General features: G+C 39.1%; 1 protein-coding gene across 1 annotated transcript; it reads left to right on the forward strand.

The window, feature by feature from the left end:
- Nucleotides 1-365: 365 nt before the first annotated feature.
- On the forward strand, nucleotides 366-9099 carry vgll4a (vestigial-like family member 4a). Its single transcript, XM_041799514.1, has 6 exons — nucleotides 366-527; nucleotides 1120-1271; nucleotides 4440-4602; nucleotides 4898-5123; nucleotides 6125-6239; nucleotides 6793-9099. The coding sequence occupies exons 2-6, from the start codon at nucleotides 1190-1192 to the stop codon at nucleotides 6990-6992; spliced, it is 786 nt and encodes a 261-aa protein (XP_041655448.1). The 5' UTR covers nucleotides 366-527; nucleotides 1120-1189; the 3' UTR covers nucleotides 6993-9099.
- The last annotated feature ends 9760 nt before the right edge of the window (nucleotides 9100-18859 follow it).

Consider the following 18859-nt stretch of genomic DNA (forward strand, 5'->3'; position numbering starts at 1 on the left):
ATTGTTGAAATCTCAGTGTTTGGTTATAACCCCCAAAGAGTCATTTTAACCCCATTCTGAGTGAAATGGCTTCAGTGTGATCTATTTGACAATGTTGATCCATCTAGTGTCAGTCCAACTCTGTGTAGAGTCAGTTGGTGTCAGCTCTGCCCACTCGTTTAAATCTTGAGGGCTTCTTTTTTTGTGCAGGCTTCATTGTGCATAATAATCCAGTGACTTATATTGGACTAACTTCATATTTTTGCAGGATTACTCTCCTAAAAAATTGGTAACTTACCTTCATGTGCTACCTAGATGGGCCTGGAAGAGGCAGCAATGTGGCGCTAAACATCTATGCTGCCGAAAATCCCAACGACGAAGAAGACGAAGTGCACCCAAACATGACTTCGCCCCTTTCCGTTCAGTTTCCGTGAGGGTCGATCGTCACTCTTTTGTTTGGGGACGGGCTCTGCGGGAAAGTGCGTGAATAAAACAGGCTGGGCTAGCCGTAGTGATGCTGTTACAGAAACGCTAAATCGATCCATTAAGTGAGTAAGCGGAGCTGTTATCGTTACTTTTAAAGTTGGTAGACGTGGACTGAAAATAAACAAACTATTAGGTTAGACGTGCCCGGTCTAGTGGCGAGTTTCTTTTGTTTTCCTAACTCATTCGCGAAACTTGTAACTAACTAGCTAACAACAAAGTTGAGGGCAGGCTAGCCTGTTAGCTCTGAAGAGCTAACGTTCGTAGCTGCCGTAGACAAAGTAGCTAAAGTTGCCTAGCTAGTGTACCATGCTAGCTCCTGCCTCGAAGGCAGCAGTGCCTTAATTTTTGATTGTTGAACATTTCAAAGTCACACATCCGGTTATATTTATATCGCAGATGATGTGTCTGTCAGTCCTCTTAGAAGTAAAACAACTCTGGCAAGCGAGCCCAACTTTGTGGCGCTAGTCCTAGCCAAGCTAATGCTATGTGTTTAGCTAGTGGTGCTGTTGAAGGAACCGTTCACGTCATCATCGACATAACCACAGACTCTACTGTCGTTAGCCAGCAAGCCTCTGGCGTCAAAATAGCACTTGTTTTTTTCCCTTTTTAAAGAAATCTCATCTTTACTTATACCCTAATGTGTCTTTTCCACAGATTAAAGTTTTTGTTGCCCTGCTGATACGTGTTGCTAACATCGATGTTAGCAGCTAGCTTCTGCTTTTAAATGCGATTCACTAGAATGGACCTGTTGAACCCTCAGTTCCTGGACAAGATGAACAACAACATCGGGAGACTGCACTACGAAGGTAAGAGTGCCATTTTTGTTCTTTGTAACATAAGGAATTATTTTTGCAGTGTTTCCAACAGGATATAGGGTCCGGGGGCTTGTACCTTACAAGTTGAATACACTAATCTTGTGCACTTTGAGCGTAGAAATAAAAGGCTAAATCTCTGAAAAATTGTGTTTTCTTTAAACAATTTATGCTCTTGTAATGTTTCAACAATAGATGCACATATTCTAATTTGATTACGAGAAATTTCTGATTAAGATTTGTTTTAAAAGGTTGCTTAATCTCTTGGAAACTTAATTAGAAAATTAACAGGCTTGTTAACACTTGTTTCTTAACATTATACTATAGTTTTATTTAGCCACATCTATCGTATTGTACTATTGTTTGTGCAAGCGCATTTCAGACTTGCTCCATAAATTACTGCAGCTTCAAAAACAGTTTCTTTGATCAACTATTTTTTTTATCTTCCAAATCTGATGCTCTACTCTTTCGCAAACTACAGTTGTTGACCATTTTGATATTAACATTGTCCATAACTGTTAATTAGTATTCACATTCATGTCTTTTATATCAAAATTCAGATTTACTCATTTGTTTTAGTAATTATTTTGCATACTACTCTGAATTTCATAATTATTCAACCAAACAGGCCAAAAATCTTACTCTTCCAATGTATTAAAATCACTCCCTCAATTCTAAATCAAGTATAAGGGAATTGTCTTATGGAATGAAAACTTACATTAGATTAATCTCTGTATGTCACTGACTGTGTACAAAAAAGACTTACAAACATTGTGATGATGAAAACATTAATTGGAACATTTCCCTCTCTATAAGAGCTTTTCATCTTCACATTTCTTGTCTGTAACCTTGCTGTCATGTATTGAAATTCCAGCATTTTTATGTGGTGTCTAACATATAGTAAGCGTAGGTGGTTTGATATTACCCTCGTCTCCTGGGTGTTTTTATATAAGCTGCTTGCAATAGGTTTCGACACCACCCTCACACAGATTGCTTATTTCTCATGTGTTTTAATGTACCTTGTACTCCAACGTGTTTGAATGACTAAATAGAATGGATACAAGGTTTTTGATAATACATTTTTCCCCCTAACAAACTGAAATTGACATCTAAAATCAGTTTTTAATGCATTGTCATTAACGAATGGTTAATATTGTTAGCTTCGGCTAAACAAGGGCCGTCGGGGTGTTTGCGTGCAGGAGGAAGGATGAATCTTGACACAGGATGTAACGTTTATCTTCGTTTACTGCTGAAGATGGCAGTGTTGACATTTGTACAGTATGGAACACTCTAACTCCAGTGCAGATGAACTTTCTAAGTCCACACCAGAGCAGGCGAGCAAACGCAACCAAGGAAACTGTACAACAACAGGGACTAGAAAAAACAACGACCTCTTGCGTAGTTCCGGAAACAAGGTAACACTAACGTAAGGATAGTTAAGGATTATAATGACATTATTGAAACATGACTGGAGGCAATAATAGCACTAGCACTACAATATTGTCCATATAAAATGCTGTCAACTTTTTATTTAAGTATTTCTTTAAAAAATACTTCAAAACTGCACCATGTTTGACTCTGACATAAACTAATCTCCAGCTGAAACTTGTGTGTCACACCCTTTTATTTCCTTTCATTTTTATTCTGTATTTTATGTTGGGGTTGTTTTCTCTAATGTCTGTTAGCCAAAAATATATGAAATAATCTATTTGAATAATATCTGATTCAATTTACAGTTTAAATTCCTACTCTAAAAGGATTAACACTTTGATTGATGAAATAGAAAATACTATGGAGTTACTACAGCTGTATTCTCCCTGAATCCTGGAGGAAATGTGAAATATAACTACAACCAGTGATTGTTTTATTCAGCTGTTGCGTCACATCTTTTGCTTGACTCCTCTCATTCTCTCTGCCTCAGTGAACAGGTTTTGTAGGTGCAACAAGTTTTGGTCATGCTTTATAACTGCTTATTGTCAATACTGATCGATATCTCAAGTGAAGTGGTACATAACTGAAGTTCAGTCTTTGTAATGACATGCTTTGGTTTTAGCATTTCAGAAAAGGATATAAACATAATATTAATCAAATTACATAGACAAATATCACGCTACTCAGCCTGCGCACGTGACAGACAGAGGGTCAGTGCAAGTGTGCAGCCTACATGCATACACCGATCCTATATGGCCTTAAATGGGAGAGGAAGAAGTGCAGAGAAAACTGTGTTCATCCTAAAATGCTTAAAGTTCTCCCCTAGTTTGTGTCTGTCTTCAGCTGACACAGACACACATACTATACTATTTGCGCAGTTATTTTGTGTCATTTGGAATAGAAATGCATTTATTATTTCTTACAAAATGTTCTCATTGTGGCAAAAGTGTAATAGCATGATCAAAAAATGAAAGCAAATATATAATTCAATCCTTGCTATGTCAGCATGAGAAATGGCACAAAGCAACACAGTAGAAGCAGGAAAACAGGAAGAGATGTCATACACTCACTGTATGAGCGGCACCAAGAATTAAGTGCTGATTGGAGCCAATACAGATAATCAGCCAAATGCGAAATATCAGCATCAAAAAGTCATGCTGATAATCATTTGCCCCCATTGTTTAGCATGATACAGCTTGCATACTTGCAAACAGTGTCAGCCTTATGAAGATATAACTTAAGTGAGGAGAATTAAACTATGGTGGGGGAGATTAAACTATGGAAGGCTACTGTAGTCTATGTGACCAAAGAAAAAAAAGTTGCTTTGTGTTCGACCTCGTGTTGAGTGGAAACATTGCTTTTTTTCAAATGAACAGAAGTTTGTTTTGTTTCTGTGAGCCTGAAGTTGACTTTACCCATCTTTTTCCTTTGACTAGCCATGAACACAACTACAAACACAACAAAAACAAAGTACATAACCATGTAAATCTTTAGTAGGGCGTCCATGGTTGAATTTACACCATAGACTGGGAGTTAACCTGACTAAATGTTTTAAACCCTTTAAGGACTAATCAATAAGTACTGCTAATGAACTTTGCACCATGATTTTTTTCTTTAACAATCAGTTTACTCGTGTTAAATGAATGGTAGTTACTGGTTGAATTATTTATAATCTTTAAACGGTTCAGCTGAATTTGAAATGAGCTAATATTACTGCCTACTGACCCACAGATGAGTCCAGGACCCTCTCTCTTCCCTCTGCTATGTCCAACATATCAGGGCCTCCTCCACACTGCCCGAGTAAGCGAAAGTATGGGGAAGAACAAATGGATGATCGAGTCAACTGTGATGAGGACCATATGACCAAAATGAGCAGACTGTTTGCAACTCAGCTGTAAGTACCTCCCAAATGTATACAGTTTACAACAAAACATTATTATGTGTCAGCTGTGGTTGTTTCAAAGTATGTCTTTATGGGTTATACTTATGAAATATATTTGTTGATCAATTTAAAGACCAAAGACTAAGACGTAAAGGTCTGAACATTATCTAAAGCACCCTCTTAGCTTTAAATGTGCACATTTTAAGAATTATCTGGGACTCTGCATGACAACGTCTGGGAATTTATGCTGATGCCATTTTTTAATTGATTTATTTGTTTGTTTTTTGTTTTTGTTTTTGAAATAAAGGGCACGTCCCTCTGCTGGAGACAACCGTAATGAGCACTGGAGCCTCAGTCACACTCCTGTGGAGCACGTTACTTCCTCCTCCAATGGTCTCCATGGCAACCACCTGTATGCCTCCAGTTCTAGCTATGCTGTAGACCAGCCTCTAGCCTTGACCAAAAGCAGCCATGACCTTGGAGTTGGGAGCAGAGACAGATCTGTCATGAGTGGGACTGTAGAGCGGCAGCAGGTAATTCAACTTGTTATACTTTTGTAGAAGATATATTTCTAATGTTCTTATTGACAACAGTGATTGCATGAATCTCCAATAGGTAGTTAAAGATGCTGGGCATATCCCCAGTACTGATGGAGACCTTGTGAAGTTGTATATGAAGGTCTTTTGTGGATGTCTGTTTACTGCCATGTGTTAGGGAAGGGTGTCTTTTTCTTGCTGTTATTAAGTCTTCTTGCTGTCCAGTTCAGAAATTTGTATTATCCTTCTAATACCTGGAATATCATCCTTCATTACAGTGTGTATGGGAGCCATTTCTCTTCTATACGTGCTGTAATCTAAGATAAGGACCAGTGCAAGTTTGCAGCTGTCCTTATCTTATGATATTTTAGTGGGACTGATTTGACAGAGGACATGATCTTATTATATCACTAAAACTGATGCCAACTTAGACGGGCTCAGCTATGTTTACTTAGAGGATTTAAGTCTTCTTGATGTTCCTACAAATAAAAAAATTGTTAATTGTAATGGAATATATTGTTAAGTACCTACATGCAGAAAACAAACAAAAGAGGTGTGGTCATAAGAAGTGCTTGTGCAAACACAGCAAGATAGTTGCACCTTAAACATATTTTTCTCAGGGTTTCTTTTTGTAACAGTAAAAATATTTCAAATGTATAAGTTCATAGTTTTCATTCTTCTATTTTTTTCATGTTAAAATTTCCCCAAACTGCAGACATGGCTCTAACTTTGACCCCACATACTCACATAATGAGAGGTTAACATCATGCTTTAAAATGATACCAAGTACAGTATGTGTTTTATGAGTACGAGTACTTGGGCTTGGTACGGGCCTATCGCTTTTGAAAAAGTGCTTAATGCCAAATGCACCTTTACCAGACTATAATTTGACAATCTAGTTGTGCAGAATATTTTTACACGTCCAATCTGATAAAAGGAGAGCCAACACATACCTAGGACTTGTTCAGCTGATGTCATTCTTTGTTTTCCACCTATAGAATCGTCCCTCTGTTATTATCTGTGCTCCTGCAAGCAACCGAAATTGTAACCTATTGCACTGCCACATGAACGGCTGCTCTCCCAGCCCCCCTACTGATCAGAGGAAGGCCAATGGTAAGCCTTTCAAATTCTATTACAATACCTGGTATATAATATTATATTGCCCCCTGTTTTTTGATTCACATTGGCACATAATTGGGGTATTCAGGACTTTTTAAAATGTGATGTAACGTTATACTGTAAGATGCTAAACATGCACAAATTTGATGAGTGCTACCTTGGGGTTAATTCATTTCCAACAATGATAAAGACCTTAAAATAATTCTGATTTGGGAATCTACAGTTCATAGTTGGGTTTGTAAGGTATGGATGTTGTCAACACTCAGTAACAAATGAAGATTAAACACTTTCAAAGATTTGACTGATGTGATGACCCTGAATTTTCTCATCCCAATAATTCCTCTTAATGAGAAGAGAACAATTTCGACGCTGCATTATCTGCATGTGTATTATTTTTTATGTTTAGGAAATTGGATTACTCTCAATTTTAAGCAGAGTTTGACAGAATATTCCTCAAACTAATATATTTTTATTGACTTTTTAACCACAAAATGCTGGGTAATAACCAGGATTTGGTTTCTTCCTTCGACTAATAATGTTATTTTAGCCAACACCATCAGCGATCCCGTGATTGAGGAGCACTTCCGTCGCAGCCTTGGAAAAAACTACAAAGAAGCAGAGCCTGTCTCAAACTCGGTGTCCATCACGGGTTCAGTGGATGACCACTTTGCCAAGGCATTGGGAGATGCCTGGCTCCAGCTCAAGGCCAAGGGTGGGGGTCATCAAACCCCAGAGGCAGATCCATGAAGCAGAGTGGAGTTTATGTTACAAACACTTCGTTAATGTTTGCATATGAGAGTGGAGTTAGTCCACTGTCGACTCTTGCCAAGCATCAACTTCCTTCAGCCATGAACATTATAAGACTTACGGTGCTCTCACAGGCTGCCCACCATTTGGACCTTGTGGTCAACCTCTTTTTGAACATTTGGCTCAGATTTGTATTTAAAACTTTGACCTCATTTGGAGGGTATAAAAACTTCTGTTTAGTTGGGTTAACAATGTTACATTTAAGGAGGGAGAACAATCACAGACTTTATTTTTAATCATGAGACTCACAAAGCGTTTGGTTGTTTGGAGCACATGTTTTATTTCCTCTATCTGCCTTGATAGCCAAAGACATACCCTCCCCTTCTCATGCACATAAAAGCCATAATTTGGACTTCACTTTTTACATGCTAAATCACACCTCTTCTATTAACTTGAGGAGGCTAGCCAGAGCTTACTTGTACTCTTATGTTCCAGATAATTTAGGGTAGCAGGTTACTCGACTTGAGTGGAACAAACGTGTTAAAGAAAGCTTCTTGTGTGTTTGGTGTTTTGATAATGTCATTAAGGCTCTGACACCCTGCTTTCTCAAGACTAATCTGTCTTTATTGATCCTGAACTGGACTTATTCACTGTCAACTAAAATTCTTTAGTGTCATTTCTGTATGCTCACTGTGGCTGATTACTTGGTAAACTAATATTGATCATAGTAGATTTGTCTAACTAGAAAGCATGTTTCAAATAGCTGGGTTCTATTACAAACCTTATTCTATACTATATATTTACTCAGAATTTATTTTTTATCTTTAACATTTTAGAAATACTCACTGCTGGCACAGTTGTACTCAATATATTTCTTTTTGTATCCGGTTTTCATTACTGTACGAAGGTGTGCACCTTGGCATCCACCTACCAATCACAGCCTCTGGCCAGGTTGTGTGAATGCAGTTTAAAAGGCTGTAATGCTTTGTTACTCTCTGGAGCTGGGTGCTGTGGATTTTTACATGACTGAAAACAGCTGAATTTGACCCTCTGTAGCACAGTCTGCTAGCAGCGGCTTTATTTATAATGAACAGGTCAATGGTTTGATTTTTTTCCAAACATAGTGAAAACTATAATTGTTCTTGCTTTGATTTTTCCCCTTTAATAAGATGAACCAATTGTCTCCTTTGCCTTTTTAACAAAGCAGATGTTTCCACCAACATGTAACTAGATTTCTACCACAACTTTAATTAATATTATACCATGGCTGCCTGACACTTATCTGCCTCCTCAGTTGGGTTTTTAATCAGTGCAGTGTCCTAGTGAGAACTGCCAAAATCCTTTTTCTATTTTTTTCATATAAAAGTGATGGTGAGTCACAAAGTTTATTTTGTGCACTTGAATCTTATTTGAATTAATCTCACTCTTCCAAAATGCTCTACTTTAAAGTAGTTGTAGTGAACCTGTTTGTCAACACTGATTAAAATACAGTATTGTAAATTTTCTTTTGTTAACGGTATGTGAAAACATATACATTTTTTAAATAATGTTCTATTTGATTTAAATTTTAAAATTCACTATCCTGTCTTTGTATTTTATTTTACCCGTAAGACTATCATTGCGCCGTGCGGAATGATCTCAGATATTTCTTTACAGAGAAATGCATTTTTTTTTTTTTTAGCATGAATGATTATCTTCTAACCATGCTTTCCAAAAGTTGACTTTCTTCCTTCTACTGTCAGCTGATGAATAAAGTGCAGGAACACAACAGTCTTTACATTCAGTGTCAGAAAGACTTCTGTATTAACATTTAACAAAGTTGTTTAGCTTTCTGTATGTATCATAGTGGAATTGGGGGATTGACATAAAATCTGCTTGTTTGACACAAGTCGATCAGTTAAATGTTTGGGGTATTAGTCAGTTTTTATTTAATTTTTTTTCAGTCAGAAGACCTGTATCTCAAAGACTGTTCACCAAAAGGTTAAGCTCCAGGTGTTCATCAACACGGGACAAAGAAACACCTGTTAACTTGTCTTTATTTCTCTGGAAGAAAATACCACTGTTTTGTACTCAAATCTTTCAAATAAACATACAAATGCAAACTTGACAGATTATCTTTCATCTTTTTAGCCAGATATGTCAACATGGTAATAACAAAGATCGATGAAAACATTAGTTCTCAACTGGGGGGTCTGGACCCAGAACTGAGTAGTGAGCCTGGCCATGATTGCAAATTGAAAGAACTAGTTAGTAGCCTACTTGAGAACCACTGGATTAAAATTCTGAAATTTTCATAGTTTGCATCTGCTTTGCAAGGTTAGTCAGCATCATCATTCTGCATCACTCATGATTTTTATGAAATGCATTGAAAGTGAAAGGTTGAGACCTGTTCTTTTACAGTTCACTACTTCAATTTGCCATTCACTGATTAAAATGGCATGTCTGTGTCATGTACAAAGGGCTGGTCTTTGAATAGTGGTATAACTTCTGCACTGGCAAATTGTAAAATTACACTGCACCATAAATGTAGATGCCACTTGATTCAATAAGGGCATAAGTACACTGATTACAGCCCCTTTTTAAACCAAGCTATCATGAGTCATAGCTCATTGCCTATTTTCACAGCAGCCAATGCTCTATAATTAAACAATTTGAAGATAAGAAGCCAGACCCCTTTGGCTCAGAGGAACTAGTGTTAAACAGATAGGCTTTATTTTTTTTATAGATTTGGCATTTCACAATTGCATTTTTTACATAATACTTTTCTGATATATCAGTATGGGACAGCACTTCATAATATGAAAAAAATTAAAACGGCATCTATTGCACATGTAAGTCTTCATATATTTACAGTTAACTAGTAAGAAATCCTGGTTAAAATAAATGTTTTTATTATGTACATCGTAACTTCTAGGCATATAAGGTACTTGGGATTCATCACAGAGGCCCCATGTGCCATAACCCAGGGCTGGAGAGGGGTTAGGGTAGCCACAGATATGCTGTTGAGCTTGACCTTGGCACCCAAGGTCAAGCTTGACAGCAATTTTTTTTTTTGTCCAGGCCTTTTTCCCCTAGTGATATACCCAGAGACCACCAGCAGATTTCAGGCCCTTGGGACATTCACAGCACAACCAAGTTATTTTCCCATGCCCCTGGAAATATGCAAGGACATCCAAAGCATCACCGGGGTTGTGTCAATCCTTTTTCCCACCCATTGGTGCCCTCAGGCAGCTTACTCGCCAAATCCACGCCTTACTTCATCCTCAATATTAGACCCAAATATGCCTAAAAGTCCCACACAGTTGCGTATATACAGTATGTGCATGTGTAATATGGTTCTCTCTCTTCTAAATAGCTTGTGTGAGGACAAAGCATGAAGCTGTCAAGTTTTTGTCAAGTGGTTAAAGTCAACCAGGAAGACAAAGCTCCTTGAGCTCATTTGGCTACAGAGGTTGTTGGGTTGATTTGATATCATAGTAACAGCAGACTGGATAATCGCTGCTTATAAGTGAGAGAGGGAGAATAACAGACAGACAGAAGCACTGACCTAGAAAGCCTGTAGTCTCCTCATTATTATGTGATCATGGAAACAGGATAACAATGCTGATAATTCTTGTGAAACCAGCTGTAGTAGGCCTTGGAGATAAAGTGAAGTCTCTCTATAAACCAGCAGATGGCGGTGTTTGAAAACGTAACATGTACCCCCTAATTTTCTCAATCCCTGGAGATCAAACAAAGACATGAGCATCATCACTCTGGGAAGATTGATGCTGCTTTTCCTCACTATGTGGAAATGCCCCTTATATGTGAAATTGGTCAATGAGTATCAGGATGTCGCTTTCATTCTGAAGGCTGAATGGAAAGAAGTCAGATCCCAGACTCCTGTTTTAAGGGATCTGGTTTTTTTTATTATTTTATTTTATTGGATATGTATGAGAAGCATTGGGTCAGATTAGCATTTCTTTAGTTAATTTAAAGCTATAAATAGAAATACTTGAAGGCTGAATGACAATGTAAATTTGCCTCCCTCTATTTCATTTTAGCCAATTTGAATTTTCTGAACACCATTCATAACACAACTAGCAAAGAGTGTTATTTTTTTCTCCTCTTTTTTGTCGTTGTTGCTCTCACCCCTCAGGCCCAAATCTGCTCAAAGAAAAAAAAAGAAGCCCCTCCAAACAGACCACTGCCTCCATGAGATTAGGCCCAGCTATTCACCAACCACAATGCCCCTGCTTCTGCTGTACCATGCCTTCCAAGGAAGCCCGCTCTTGTGGGATTATGGAGAAAAGATCTACATTTCCCCTGCTTGGGCAAGAAAACCAATTGCAAAAGGGCATGCAGATGCACACATGCATGCACATCGATATCATAAAACTAGTGTCTAAATCAAGATGACACATCAGGGTCACGCCAAATTTGGCTTGGCTCCTTCAATGTGTGAAGGCCACAAGGAGCATGACATCTGTGGCTGCGATGGAGGGCCATGCTGCTTCCTGTTACTGATGTAACAGGATGGACTGTGCTGCCTTCAGACACGGTCAAGACACACATGTTAAACACAGTCCTCTCAATTTTGAATCTCTCACGTTGAAGAAAGGAACCAATGAAAAATGTCCTAACACTGTGCGCTCAGGACGTGGAATAAAGTTAGATTTAATCCAATTGGATAAATTCATGACTTTTCTACACACTTGTTTAGAAAAGTGGCCCTTGCAGAGTTGCACTTGTTGGATCACATCATGCTTGTGTTTTAGCCTGCATAGATAGAGATCTTCTTCTTTGGTTTGCATAATTCCAAATTTGTTGTGCCTGAACAGGATGCATGGCTGCACCCTTATCTGCAGCATCCCAGAGTGCACAACGTCTGGGGAATTTGCATGATTGCCTGTAGATTATTTGAACATTATCCATTCCCCCCCCTCCTCTTTTTTTCTTCTTTCTGTGGCTCTCTGCTGTGAGGATGCACACACATCCTAGGGCAAAAGAATCTAAAATAGATCATACAAGCAACTGGAGTAGATGCACAGGCACAGGAAGCAGCTCACGGGCAGACTTGAGTCATGCTGGCAAGATCATGCACCCTGAGCTGACAGCCCAACACACCCGATTACCAAGCACGTCATTTCTAAAATGCAGCCACAGCCACACTATAGATTGCAAACAAAAGGGGGAAAAATTGAGATCAGGTGTGGATTTACCCGTAAACGTCTCTGAACCTGGGTGTAGTTTAAGTGCAGGGTTGTCATACTTTTTAAGACTGACCTGATGAGCGTCTTTGGCTCTAGTGGTTGTGGCTCATTCATTCTGTCATGTGGACTGCTGGCAATGGCATAACCTTTGTGGAGGGAAGGGAAGACAACACGGTCACTCTGGATAACAGTCTTGCAATGAACAGAAACAGACCCTGTCAGGCCATCTCAGCATCAGTTTTCAGCTGCACACAACCACCAACACACTCTACCAATCGCTCTTTTACTTCCTCTCCTTTCCATCGTCTAAGACGGCGCCTTTTTGATGTGTGTGGCATCCATATTGCTTCAATTTAGTAGTATCCTATTTATACATCACTCCATGCATTCCCCTTTTTGTTGCATGCCTTCTCTGCTCAATCTTTGACCTGTTTTGTTGTTCACTTTTGGCCTGCCGTAAGGCCATATGGTGCTTGACAAAGCCAGTGATTTCCTACTGATACACTTGGCTTGAATCTCATTTATTTATTATGGATTGATTTGTAAATGATTGATTTAAAGGGCCATCTGCTGCACAATACCATGACTGTGCAGCCGTTTGGTTTCTCCTTCGAGATAATGAATTGTTACCAATTAGGATATACAAATGATAGGCTAATATTTTGTGACAGGGCATTATTTTTCTGCGAGATCACAACACTGTGTCCATATTTTTTCCAACCAAGTACAGAGAAGTTTGTAAAAGCATATTGACACGGTGTGTTTGAGCACTGAGCAGCCGATAAATGTTCTAACCACCACTAAAGGGCATTCTCATGTCTCATTATGAGGCTTGTTAGGGGCCTACATTACAGCTGCTTGACTGAGCAGCCTTAATAAGGAAAATGACCCAACACCAATATGAGCAGCAATGTTTCTCCTCTCACATACGTCTACTACATGGCCCTATCCCTTTCCTCTTTGACTGTCTGCCCCCCCCCCCCCTTGCCACATTGCCCCCTCCCCTACCCCCCAGCACCACCATCACCACCACCACCGCTACCACTCCCCCTGTGTGTTTGGCAGTCACACAGTCGGCCATGTGTGTGCTGAAGATGTTACATAATGCCCTCCTTTCACTGCACTCCAGATCAAAGAGAACAATCCAGCACAGAAAAATGTTCCTTGCTGATTTTTCCCCCTCTCTTTCACCATCTCATTGTTTTATCAGACCTCAACTACCCACAGACTGTACAGTATGACTGCATTATCTGCTTCACCATTCCTCTTCATGTTGGAAATCACACAGAGCAAATGGGAAGTGATCAGAGGTTGACTGTGGATACACCCGGCAAGGCTGGAGTGGATTGGCAAATCAGTCTAGATGTTAAGCTCTCTTTTTCATTTATTTATTTTTGTTTTACCTATTCAAATTTAACTTGAACACTTTTTTGGGGGGGAATAAGGACACAGAGATGGATAACTATAGAACTAAATTTAGTCACCTCATGGAAAGAGTACAAAAATATTTCATTCATTGTGACTTCATCATTTAATCCCTGTGGGCCTGCCTCATTTAAATTAGGAAAAACATCCTTAAAAAGCTGATGCAATTATAATGAAATCATTATTGTTGAAGGGTTTCCTCTCAACATTTTGCAAAAAATTCTCTTGCGTGTAAATGAGCAGAATGACACAAAGAAGTCTTAATATTTCACCAGTGAAATTTATATTAAAAAATCTCCCTTCTGTATGAAATGGAAGAATTGGTGACACAGAGAAAGAGAGGGAGCAAAAGAGCATCAAACGCTGTCAGAGAGGCCGGGCCTGTCCGCAGCCTTGTGAGGATTGAAATAATGAGTGTGTGCTGAGGGAACATTTACCTCCAATGCCAAATGTAGGCGGCACATTTTTGGACCAAGGGGCACAAATGACAAAATATAGAACAGCAAAAATGTCAGCATTTAGTGTGCCATTTTTAGAGAACAGATCCTCTGACGTAGAAGAGAGAGCTGTGCTAAAGTGGCGTGCCATAATTCAAAAACTTGTATTTTTTGTACTGAGGTTATACGTACGGCTTGCATCATTGTTTCTGACAGTATATGTATCCCCACAGTGAACCTCAGCTGAGTATTTGATTCCCTCCACAGAGCTGGGATCAGCAGCAGTCCTTATCTCTGTAAACCCCCCAGTGATGAAGAGTGGTTCACTGGTCTGAGGGAGCAGAGTGGCGGGGTTATCTCTGGCCCTCAGCCCTGGGGGGAATGTGCAGGTGAGCCAGGAATAAAAGCATCTTTAGGGCACGGCACACGCTTGCAGTGGTGCATAGCAGCCTGCGAGCTGGGCGGCTGCAGCATCAAACGAATTGTGGGGGAATGGGAGAGGGCAAGGCTTCAGAGTGGGTTTGGCGCTCAAACTGTTATCACACCTGACAGTGTCTGGTTTGGGATCCAGTGGTGCACGCGGCATACGTAAGCGGCTGGTCATCTGTAAGGCAGAGTGATAGGGTGTGACGTGTCACACGCCACATTAGGCCCTGCCAGAGGATGTGTTTGACAGACCACAGGAACTTCACTCTAGCACACAGCGCTTTGCCTCCGCTCATATTATCAGAGCTTCTTGATGGATCCAACTTCACATCTTGGCTCTTTTTATAGAATGTCGAGTTGAAGTTTGCTTTTTTCTTTGCCAGAAGCGTACTATAGGAGTATGTAATATTGATAACACTCAAAGAGGGCTTTATTTTAAAAGAATTTAACCCTTTTTTCTTCTCCCTTTACCATCTTTACTGTCATATTTGACACAACCAAATGAATTTTGTGTAGATAATCATGTCAGTGTTGATGATCAATAATGATGTTGTCATCATCATCATCAATCAAAGACACATAACATAACCACTCCTGAAAATTTCAAGAAACTTTCTGGCAGGCCAACCCTAAAATTTCCCAAGTTGCCTGTTAACATATGTCCCTCACAGTAAGATATTTTCCCTGTCAGACCAGAGGGGTCTTGAGAGGCAAGACATGATGTAAAGAAAAGAAAGGCAGAAATACTGGAGGAAGCGTTAACCACTTAGATTTTTGCATTTATTTTAGTGTTTTGTGTAGTTTGACACCTTTACCAGAGAGGCAGAGAATTACTCACTGCAAACAGAAAGCATAATGAATAATTTTCATTATGTGTGCAGGGATAGCACTGGATGCAAGGTTTAAACACCCTCATACCCTCCCACTTGCTTACAAAACAGGTGGACTCAGAGGGGGATGGGGGGGGGGGGTTGCCCCTGTGATGCCCTAATGTTTAAACATTCACAGCAAATGTATTCCCCCTTTGGTAAATGAAAATTACAAAGTAGCCCCTTTGGTGCCCTCTCAGGGGACACATTTAGCTAAAGTGCCCTCCTAGGTATCGTCTTTGTGGACCAAAAATTGATAAAGCGCCACTTAAGTGCCCTATAAAAAGACAAAATTTGGCCAAGTGCCCTTTTAAGTGCCCTATAAAAAGACAAAATTTGGCCAAGTGCCCTTTTAAGTGCCATATAAAAAGACAAAAAGTGAAAATTCACCTTTAAAGTGCCCTCTGAAATGCCCTCGTAACAGACAAAATTCAGTTAAGTGCCCTCTAAACACACAGCATTTGGCAAAGTGCCTTCTTATTGGACAATATTTGACAAAGTGTGCCATTAAATGGACAATACATGGTAAATTGCTGCCCTTCCAATAAACAATTAGTTATGAAATGACCTCCAAGGTTGTCTTGAAGTGGGCAGGGAAAATGTAATAAAGTTCTATAAGCTCATTGTTAGAAAGCTCATTTTCATTTACATCCTTCCTTGTGTATCTTAAATGGATAGTTTAATGGTTCTTAATTTCTCCTATGTTTTTACAGAGATGTAGTAGGCATAATCATGATTTTAAAAATTGAAATATAAACCAGGATTTCTAACAGTATAAGTGAAACTTTAACTTACAACTTTTTTAAAACAATGGTGCCCTACTGTACACAGTAGGTGCCCTTTTGATCACGTTTTCCCCTGCCTCTTAGTCATCCTGAGTGGCTTAAAGTATATTTTTTCATGAATATTTCATACTCAGTCCACCTCAAGTTTGCACAGAAACTTTACAAGAGAAAAATTCTGAATGAAGTCAAGGATAAAACTTTAACTGTTTGCATTCATTCATGTACATGGCCCCCAAAAGAAGGACACTTTCAGGGGTTTTGTGCATATGTGTGAAATCACCATAAAGGTATAACTTTCTGAATAAAAATGCATTAGAATCACAACCATACAAAATTGTATTTTATTATCTTGTCTGGTGTAATGTCTCATCTAGTGAATTTCACAAGCAATGCATCCAATCACAATTAAAGTATACATTTCTCACCCTTAAACTAAGATATGATAAGATATTCCTTTATTAGTACCACGAAGGGCCACTGCCTGAAGTTTGGAGATTTCTCAGCAAACACTGACTCACAGAGAAACAAACAGTGCCTTTAAACATTAGTGCAAGACTTTGTCTTGGTTGTCAGGATTATATTTGAACAAAGTAACCATCTTACTGAATGGGTTGGGGAGAAAAGTTGGTAACCACTGCCTTTAAAGATGATCTAACATTAGAGAGTGGACATCTGGAGCATGTGGTTTACATAAAGCTTTTAATAAGGTTTACAGGATTATGTTGGTTGACAAATTAGCTGCTGAACCTAAAAAAACATTACTGTGTTGTCAGAGAAGAGCTGTCTTTGAGCTCTGTCCAAAGAGTAATGGGACTCACACTAATGTAGATCATGCCTGCTATTTAGCTGCTTGTATTTGGATGTTATTAAATTGAAACACTGTAAGATTAAAAAAAGTACAGGGCAAAGTTTCAAACTAAATTGAAATTCATCCTGTGTGAAATGTTTGAATGTCAAACAGAAAAGCCTTAAGGCTGAATAAAGTTGCCTTTAGTGGATCCAACCTTAGCTTAGAAGTTCAGTACAGACTTTGATTACCTTCAATATGTGCAGGAAGAAACTATATTCTTTCACTAAGCTTTTCATTGATTTTGTAGTAGCATTTTCATACTTTCAAAAGTCAAAGTGATTAAATAGACTAGGCTTTATGTGTCAAGCTCTCAGTATATGTTACAGGCTATTTGTGACTTAATTGGTATAAAACAAAGAAGGTCTATGCTGTACTCTTTATTACATTAATTTCAAAAAAGAGCCAACACTTATCCAGAGTGAGCAAAATACTTACAAAGTAACGTTAGCAAGGAATGACATAACTGGCAGATGCCATGAGCAGAACCAGAATCATGTTGAACAGCCATCTATTAATGACAACAGCAAATAAAACAGAAGTATATTAAGTTTGTGTAGTTTTAGAAGGGATGCCACAAATACTAATAAAATAAATTCTTAAATGTTTTATATGCATTGATGTTTCATTAAATTCTACAAACAAATCCAGGGAAAAATCAGAAGTTGGCAAGTTGCTATTTCCAATATGGCATCTTACTATAACATTTTTTGTTTTGTTCCAGAATCAGAAGACCATGTAAAATCACAGAGTGGGGTCAACAACTACTAAAGTGCTTAAAAGTTTCCAACACTCTGTAAATTCCACAGGTGAAGAGTTCTGAACTTCCACTTGCATCAATATAAGCACAAAATCCGTGCAAAAGGGGCTTCATGGAATAGGTTTCCATGGCTGAGCAGCTGTGTGCAAGCCTCACATCACCAAGTCCAGTACCAGGCCTCAGCTGGAGTGGTGTAAAGCACATCAACACTGGAGTGTGGAGCAGTGGAAACCTGTTCTATAGAGTGACTCATCACGCTTCTCTGTTTGGCAGTCAGATGGCTGAGTCTGGGTTTACTAGTAGTGGATGCCAGGAGAACATTAACTGCCTGACTGCAAACTGTGAAGTTTGGTGGAAGAAAGATAATGGCACGGGGGTGTTTTCAGGGTTTGGGCCAGGCCTTATATCTTTAGTGAAGGGCAATCTTAAAGGTCACATATTATACAAAATAAACCTTTTCAGGCCTTTGTAGCAAAAATATGTGCCTCTGGCCTGTCCACAATGCCTCCAAGAATCAGAAAAATTCACCCCCCTCTCTTTCTCCACCTTTCAGAAAACGTGTGCTGAAACAAGTCGTTCTCAGATTTTCCCCTCATGATGTCATGTGAGGAGTTATCACCGCCCCCAGGTTCAGTTGTCCCTCTCCGCTTGGAAGAAAGTTCTGCCCTCCTCTCCTGATCCTCCTCTCAGCTGGATAGCCACATCCATTTCCTGAGAGGGGCAGAGTCACAGCTCATTTTCATTTAAAGACACAGAAATAGCTCATTCTGAGCAGGGCTGAAACAGAGGGGTTTTTAGACATAAAAATCCAATACTGGAGTGTTTTTTCAACAAAAAACTTCACAGGCATGTTTTGGGGACCTCTGAGACCATTATAAACTTGGGTAAAATACACTATTTTGCCAAAAGTATTTGCTCACCTGTCTTGACTGGCATATGAACTTAAGTGACATCCCATTCTTAATCTATAGGGTTTAATATGACGTCAGTCCATCCTTTGCAGCTATAACAGCTTCAACTCTTCTGGGAAGGCTTTCACAAGGTTTAGGAGTGTGTTTATGGGGATTTTTGACCATTCTTCCAGAAGCACATTCATCCTAAAGGTGTTCAGTCGGGTTGAGGTCAG

This window comes from Cheilinus undulatus, linkage group 11, assembly GCF_018320785.1.
Source record: "Cheilinus undulatus linkage group 11, ASM1832078v1, whole genome shotgun sequence".
Classification (NCBI taxonomy): domain Eukaryota; kingdom Metazoa; phylum Chordata; class Actinopteri; order Labriformes; family Labridae; genus Cheilinus; species Cheilinus undulatus.

Excerpts from the sequence above, each read along its gene's own strand:
- vgll4a (XM_041799514.1), top strand. The coding sequence starts at position 1,190 with ATGCGATTCACTAGAATGGACCTGTTGAACCCTCAGTTCCTGGACAAG. Across the intron at positions 4,603-4,897 it reads AGACTGTTTGCAACTCAGCT|GGCACGTCCCTCTGCTGGAG; the intron begins GTAAGTACCTCC and ends TTTGAAATAAAG. Across the intron at positions 5,124-6,124 it reads GGACTGTAGAGCGGCAGCAG|AATCGTCCCTCTGTTATTAT; the intron begins GTAATTCAACTT and ends TTCCACCTATAG.